Source organism: Brassica napus, chromosome C3 (genome assembly GCF_020379485.1).
Source record: "Brassica napus cultivar Da-Ae chromosome C3, Da-Ae, whole genome shotgun sequence".
Taxonomy (NCBI): Eukaryota; Viridiplantae; Streptophyta; class Magnoliopsida; order Brassicales; family Brassicaceae; genus Brassica; species Brassica napus.
In genome coordinates this window covers 33,684,372-33,692,799 of record NC_063446.1, presented here as the reverse complement: position 1 = coordinate 33,692,799, position 8,428 = coordinate 33,684,372, and the positions used below count along the sequence as shown (strand labels likewise).

At 33.4% G+C, this 8,428-nt stretch overlaps 1 protein-coding gene across 1 annotated transcript; it reads left to right on the top strand.

Moving 5' to 3' along the window:
* Positions 1–1,319: 1,319 nt before the first annotated feature.
* LOC106390809 (subtilisin-like protease SBT5.3) lies at positions 1,320–7,940 on the top strand. The gene is made up of 10 exons (XM_048751099.1): positions 1,320–1,543; positions 1,646–1,761; positions 1,848–1,945; positions 2,212–2,376; positions 3,505–3,613; positions 5,445–5,979; positions 6,060–6,157; positions 6,305–6,550; positions 6,638–6,966; positions 7,182–7,940. Exons 1-10 carry the CDS (start codon positions 1,451–1,453, stop codon positions 7,718–7,720), a joined length of 2,328 nt encoding a protein of 775 aa, XP_048607056.1. The 5' UTR covers positions 1,320–1,450; the 3' UTR covers positions 7,721–7,940.
* Positions 7,941–8,428: the final 488 nt, after the last annotated feature.

Below are 8,428 nucleotides of genomic sequence, written 5' to 3'. Positions count from 1 at the left end.
AGTCTTGATTTTCTAAATACATGATTTATATTTGGTAACGATTATTAAGTTTTAATAGCGTTGTAAGCTGAGGAATTAAAATATCAACGAATAATTATTTGAGAAAAATTTACATTAGTTTTAATTGATAAGTACCAAGTGATCTTTATTTGAAAAGTATTTTTATCAGTTGGTTTTAAGTAGGTAGCATGTCATTTTTTTGATGAAATTTCATATTTAATGATCAAAAGAGTAACATTTACAACAAAAAAAATGAGTTTGATAAAAAGAATGTAGACTAATAAGGTCAAAAAGAAATTTTATGAAGCAGTTAAGAAAACTAAGGAGTCACTTCAAACCATCCCCGCATAAGCTCTTCAAACTTGTGATCGCTTCCATACTTAAGAGAAGAAATACGGTTACGCATTGTTCTATCAATGCAACGAGTAACCTGAACAGCTGTCGACCAAGATTTCTGGTGCCTTCTCCCATTACGTTTCCTCTAAACACTGTAAACACCGAGTCCAGAGGTGGAAAGCGAGCATGTCTTATTTTAGGAAAGATATATATTGTTTCTAGGGTCCCTTGTTTTTATATATTTCAAAATGTACAGTTTTGATTGTATACGGAAAGGTCAAAAGTTCAAAACATTATATTCAGTTATTTGAATACTTTTATTGTATTTTTAGTTGAATGACTTTTGTTAGTTGATAGTTTCTTTTACTAACTCTCCTCCTAAAAAAGTTTGTAATTTTCTATCGTTGTGCTATCTCACTACCTTTTATGCCAATTTTCAAAGGTTCAATCTAGTAGTCTAATACAATTTTCCTTATTATGAAGATCTAATTTGTTTTAGAAATACTTTTCATCCTTGAAATATAGACAAAACAATCCATGATTAGACTAGGACCAACCAGTCGGAAAGAAAAACAATATTTTTATCAGTTTTTGCTGCCGAATATAGATAGCATCATTGGGGACTCGACTCCATTATTGTGACGCAATGTGACCACTTGAGCATCTTATCATTTTTACTCCAAAACCACCATTATTTCCTAAACTTTCCCCTTTTCTGCAACAAATTAATGCTGGAAATCAATTTCTTAAAGAAAAATATATAACTGGAAAAAATTAATAAAGAATATAGTCAATAGTTTACATAGAAAGCCGTATGTTGGTATGTCGTCGAAAATATTTCTTAATCACTTGTTTCAAGATGATATTATGTAGCGCTTTTGGAAGTGATAAGCATATCGTTCTTATTAAAAAAAATTATTACATCATCGTTCTTATTAAGTTCTACAAAACGATATATTACATTACTACTTTTCATATAAAGCTGATAATATATTAATAAAGTAATTGGAATTTTCTCTGGAATAACACTATAAAGAAGCAACTCACGGCACGACCAAAACAAAGAGTCTAGCAAATATACCGAGAGAGTATCAACAAGAAGAAGAATAGAAGAATGAAGCGTACAAATCTTTTATCGTTTCTTCCCTTTCTAGTTCTTCTTCTTCTTCCTCACTTGGGTTCGAAACCCATCCTTGCATCTGAAGATGTACATTCATTACTCCTTTACCATAACAAATATTTCATTTCGCATTCAAAACACTTCTCGATAAATCATGCTTTTCCATGTTTGATGTGTATGTGATTTCAGGTGTCCTCATATGTGGTGTACTTTGGAAGTCACTCCCATGTCGGAGTTATAACCCAAGATGCTATGGATCGAGTTAGAGAAACACATTACGACTTTCTAGGTTCCTTCACTGGAAGGTCTTTTGAACAACCCACTATTTTATTACTATTTAATATTTATCGTCCATTTAATTGACGTGAGTCTTGATTTTTGTGGAAAGCAGCCGTGAGATTGCCACAGATGCCATTTTCTACTCATACACAAAGCACATCAACGGCTTTGCCGCTCATCTCGACCACGACCTAGCATCAGCTATCTCCAGTAAGTATACACATTGTGGTCCTACTCTGTTGGGAGGTCTCTCACAATATTAAAATTTTGTGTATAGATCGTTTGCTTTTCCTTTTGGTAATATTGAAAGAAGCCTTAACTTGTTTTTTTACTAAACAAAGGTCTTAAAAACCAAAGTCATAACGTTATTTACCTATTCTCTGTATTTGGCCTGAATATACATTATGCGTATGTGTCCGTTTTTATATTTATGATTGAGAGTGACTCTACTACTTCTTCTGTCTTGATTTTTCAAGAACACCCGGAAGTTGTGTCTGTATTTCCAAACAAAGCCTTGAAGCTTCACACGACTAGATCATGGGATTTCATGGGTTTGGAACACAACTCGTACGTTCCTTCCTCTTCCATTTGGAGAAAGGCCAGATTCGGAGAAGATTCCATCATTGCAAATCTCGATACAGGTTTTCTCCTCTTCTCCTTTAAAAATTATTTTTAATTGTCTTAAATCTATTGGTCCAACCTTTGCAACTTTGGGAGCCTTGAGATCGGTCTCGGGGAAGATACGCACCTTCCTTTAAAATTAAGAATTACACAATTTCAACATGGATTTGACTTGCACTACAAGAAATATATACATACTGTATTTATTTATTCATTAGCTAGTGGTCAAGATCTCTAGATGTCAGCAAGAATCAATCCGCCATTTATATTTCACGCATGTGCGCACATGTGCATATTCATTAATATACATATTCTCTTTTCTCAACAAGAATTTTAGCGTCTCTTATCTCTAATAATATTCTTTATGACTGAATCATATAGTTTGACTTGAATAATACACAACAAAGATTAACCTTATGATTATAACCGATTCACAAAATTAATGTAAGCTATTTTTTTATCGTAAAAATAATAATAAAGAAATCACTTAAAATATCGTAAGTTAGATACTAATTTTCAAAAATACTCTAGCACGGTTTTAGTGATTATTATTTAGGACTTATTATTTAGGAAAATAATTAAATTTATATTTTATAAATAATTATTAAACATTTATAAATGATTTAAAATAATTCTTTTAATTCTTTTCATCACTAACTTAAAGTATTTATAAAAATAGTTGTCATTTAAAGATAAATTTGAAAGAAGTATCAAATTTGTGGTAAAAATAGAATTTTCCCTAGTAATACCACATCTAAATTGTTTGGTTGTGTGATTATCAGACACCACAAGGCATTAAAAAAAAATTTCACTTATAAATAAAAACTTGGAATCTAAAAAAAAACTCTTTTTGTTTCATACTAATAAATGTATTTATATTTTTCATACAAGAAAAATAAAATAAAATTTGATCATAAAAACATCATTTTCTTTAGTTACTTATTATCAATAAACTTTAAACTAATACCAATTCAATACACATAATTATTTTATGTTTATAAGTTGTTACTATTAATTAATGAACTTCAGAGTTTATTAAAATTATACATTTTAGACAAATTTATTTTTGTAAACGGAAAAATACTGTTATAATTGATTTTAATTTCGTAAACTAATAATTTTGAAAATGATTGTGTCTGGTAAAAAAGGTGTGTGGCCGGAATCGAAGAGCTTTAGTGATGAAGGCTTGGGACCAATTCCTTCAAGATGGAAGGGAATATGTCAAAACCAGAAAGATGCCACTTTCCATTGCAACAGGTTTCTTTTCTCTCTCTCTCTCTCTCTCTCTCTCTCTCTCTCTCACACACACACACACACACACATGTTTATCCTTCCAAAATGGTGTTTTGTCATTTTCACGTTAAGTAACTATATCATAAGACCATTTAGCAAAAAAAAAAAAAAACTATATCATAAGATTTTTTTTTTGTAAACTAGTAACTATATCATAAGATACAAACAAAATATGATCACCCTATTCAAAACATCACTGAGTTGACTATGGCTGGAAATAATATAGCTCCTTTTAGGAACTTTTGATGGGTTTCTGTATATTCTTCTGTCACTCACTTTGCCGACTGTTATAGAATCTTTCTTTTTTATCTAGGCACTTGCTCTTAACTTTCTTTGACACCTTTCTATCTATTTTTCTCGGCGAAAGATAAACATGGAATCCCAAAAAGAACAAAATTACTTTGGGGGAGGTTATTGGGCAAAGAATTCTAGATGAGTTATTAAATTTTGAGATTCCATTGTTATTGGTTTGCGAATTTTTAAAATCTAAATAGAATCCATTGTTATTGTAGTGATGATTTTTAAATTTCACTCAAAATCCTTTGTTATTAGAAAAGTTTAGTTTTCATTGATTTTAATATTCTATTAAAATATATTATTATTGGGATGTAAATTTTCTTTGTTTTTACTTATAGTACTCAACTTTGAGAATATCATCTATACCCATAAGATTTTTGAAATCAATGTAATAAAATACACTCACATACAAAAACTCAAATTAAAGAATGAAATAATATACAAATCACAACTTTAACATAATACAATTCACAACTTAAAAAAATAGAAAAAAATATTAAAAATTTAAAACAAAAATTGTAAAATAGTTTTAAAAAGCACTTTCGAATTTTTTTAAAAGACATTTCAAAAATAATAATTCAAATTTTTTTTACAAAAATTCAAATTAAAAACATATATTTCGAAATTATATAAAAATTTTATTTTTATTTTTTATTATTTATATCTATAAAGTAAGAAGTATAAATTAACTTTTTTGGTCATTTTATTTTTTGCGATCTTTTTGTGACAAAAACTTTTTTAAAAGTTGTTTAAGAATTGCCTTAATTGAAATGATTTTCTTTCTTTTTTTTCTACCACCATTAATTTCTTACTTTAAAATTTAATAACAATCAATATAATTCTATACACAAGTAATGAAAATCTATGTAAAAGTATTTGATAAAATTTGTTAAATCTAGTTAACTTGTAAAATCTTTTCAACTATTAAAATCATCAAATTCCACAGAAATTTATGTTCCAATAATTCCCCCTTAGTTTAGTTTCTTTTTAAAAGTTTGAAGAGTATCTTTGTTATCTTTCATTGACTAACCATAAATAATGTCTATGTAGATGTTATGCAATAAAATTCGAATGATTGTTTTAGAAAGACAAGTAAACATCCAAAGAATCCCTAAGCCTAACTAAACAAACCAAATTGAATTGCAAACAGTTTAAAAAAAAGTTTCGATAGAATGAATAAACAATTATTCAAACCAATCACATTTTTAGGTAATTTACTTTTTATATAATCAATAAACGTTAAACTAAAAATTTATTAGTATTAATGTTGGTTTGCTCAATGATTATTAATGAAGTTTTAATAAATGCATTTCGTAGTCTGTTAATTCATCAATAAACACATGTTTTTAGATGTAGGGAAAAACTAATCGACTATTATTGTTGTGTAATTGCCTATAGAAACCATATTATTTTATTTTTCAAAAGAAAAGTAATTGCATATAGAAAATAGTGAAATTTTTTACCGACATCTTTGACTGAATAAAATTGTGCATGAAAGGAAGCTGATCGGAGCAAGGTACTTCCACAAGGGCTACGCAGCAGCCGTGGGACCTCTCAACTCCTCCTTCGACTCTCCACGCGATATCGACGGCCATGGCTCCCACACTCTCTCCACCGCCGGAGGAGCTTTCGTCCCCGGAGCCAACGTCTTCGGCCAAGGCAACGGCACGGCTAAAGGTGGCTCCCCACGTGCCAGAGTCGCCGCCTACAAAGTCTGCTGGCCACCGGTCAAAGGCAACGAGTGCTACGACGCCGACGTGCTCGCCGCTTTCGACGCCGCCATCCACGACGGTGCCGACGTCATCTCTGTCTCCCTTGGAGGCGAACCAGCCTCGTTTTTTAACGACAGCGTAGCGATCGGGTCGTTTCACGCCGCTGAGAAAGGGATCGTTGTCGTCTGCTCCGCCGGGAACTCCGGACCGGCGGATAGTACGGTTTCGAACGTTGCGCCGTGGCAGATAACCGTTGGAGCTAGCACCATGGACCGCGAGTTTGCTAGTAGTCTCATTCTTGGTAACGGAAAGCATTACAAGGTTAGATTATAAGTTCTTGAATCATTTTCTTGAAATTTAGCTTGAATATTTGACATTAATATCCTTCTTTGTTGATTTAGGGACAAAGCTTGGCACCATCATCTTTGCCACATGCAAAGTTCTACCCAATAATAGCAGCTTCGGAAGCAAAAGCTAAGAACGTTACAGCTTCTGATGCGTGAGTTTTCTTTTCAGACAAGCTAATGTTGTTAACTCATTCCAAATGGTTTTTTTTTTTTGCTTAAACTTTTTTTAATGAATTATGACCATCATTGACTTTTGTTATGACCAGCGTTGACTTAATTTGTATCATCTCTTTATGCAGACAATTGTGCAAAATTGGATCGCTTGACCCGCAAAAGGCAAGGGGGAAGATATTAGTGTGTCTTAGAGGAATCAACGGGAGAGTGGAAAAGGGACGAGCCGTGGCTTTAGCTGGTGGTGTAGGGATGGTTCTCGAGAACACTAATGCCACCGGTAATGATCTAACCGCTGATCCGCATGTCCTCCCTGCCACACAGATCAGTTTCAAGGACAGCCTTGCCCTGTCAAGATATATCAGCCAAACCAAGTAAGAGGATTATATTATTCAGTCACTTAACTCAAACGTGACTTGTCTTAAGGTAATAAAAGAAACAATCATTGTTTATGTATGTAGGAAGCCGATTGCGCATATTACTCCTTCAAGGACAGTTTTGGGAACAAAACAGGCGCCTGTAATGGCTGCCTTCTCGTCCAAGGGTCCTAGCTCGGTGGCTCCCGAGATCCTGAAGCCGGATATTACTGCGCCTGGTGTGAGTGTGATCGCTGCCTACACTGGAGCAGTATCTCCAACAAACGAGAAGTTTGATCCTCGACGTCTTCTGTTCAATGCTGTTTCAGGAACCTCCATGTCTTGTCCTCATGTCTCTGGCATTGCCGGTCTTCTCAAAACCCGTTATCCTTCTTGGAGCCCTGCAGCCATCCGCTCTGCCATCATGACTACTGGTATGAATGTATTTTGATTATGTATCTTAGGCATCACGTATAAACACATTTAAGCTTTATTGATCGAGGCCTTTTAACAAACTATTGTTTCTTTCATGAATATGTTTTTTTTCTTCTTGTTCTTGTGTTTGAAATAGTATTTGTTTTTCGTAATCTTTTACTTTATCTTTTTATTTGTGAAGTTATATTTATTTATTCGGTGTTTGGTTTTGTAGCAACAACAATGGATGACATTCCCGGACCCATCCTAAACTCAACCTACATGAAGGCAACGCCTTTTAGTTTCGGGGCAGGACACGTCCGACCAAACCTAGCTGTGAATCCTGGTCTGGTTTACGATTCAGGCATCAAGGACTACCTCAACTTCTTATGCTCCCTTGGATACAATGCATCACAAATCTCTGTATTCTCTGGGAAAAACTTTGCCTGTTCAAGCCGTAAAGCCAGTCTTTACAACCTTAACTATCCTTCCATCACAGTTCCAAACCTGTCATCGAGCAAAGTCACCGTCTCAAGAACCGTTAAAAACGTTGGAAGGCCTTCGACCTATACCGTCCGGGTGAATAACCCAGAGGGTGTTTATGTTGCGGTTAAGCCGACGAGCTTAAATTTCACCAAGGTTGGAGAGCAAAAGACTTTTAAGGTGACCATTGCGAAGCGTAAGGGGAAAGTGGCTAAGGGTTATGTGTTTGGAGATTTGGTCTGGTCAGACAAGAAGCATCGTGTCAGGAGTCCCATTGTGGTGAAGCTTTGACTTGGTTCAATCCAAGTTTATATATCTATAAGAAGGGACTAACTAGATCTTTAGTGCCGATGATGATATTTGTTCCATGAATTTTAAGTTATTTATGTTTGAATTTTAAGGCTTACAAGAAGAATGGCCTAATTGTGATTTATGTTAGAGAGACTCATGGTCATTCTTCCGCAGTGTACTTGTTTGTGCTGATCATCAAAATAAAAATGGCACATTATCATTCTGATTGTTATAAAATTTAATTTAAGCTAACCGGTTTTTCTTCGGATTCCTGATAATTTAAAAGATGATCACAAAAGATTCAAGAGAGAGTTACACGTAAAAGACACATTATGTCTTTTGTTTACCTACAAAGACACATTCAGTATTTGACATACTTTTTGTGTACGGATACCACTGTTGTAGACGAAAAAGCCATTTGTTGGAGAAACAAGCAAGGGTGTTTGGCTAACAATGAAAAAAAAAACTAAATAGTTTGAGGAAGTAGGTTTATCGGTTAGTGGGTCTATTTTAAGCCTTTGGATGAGAAGCGAATAAAACATATCCAATGGATGAGAAAATGACAATACAAAAACTTAAATTGTTAATAGTGACTCATCAAGATTTGAGTTTTTTAAAGATAATACTAGCTTTCTTTTCTTCTTCTTCAACGAACATAAAGCTATTTACGAAAGTGTGTGAATCTTTCAAATGTTTTTTGAGTTTGTT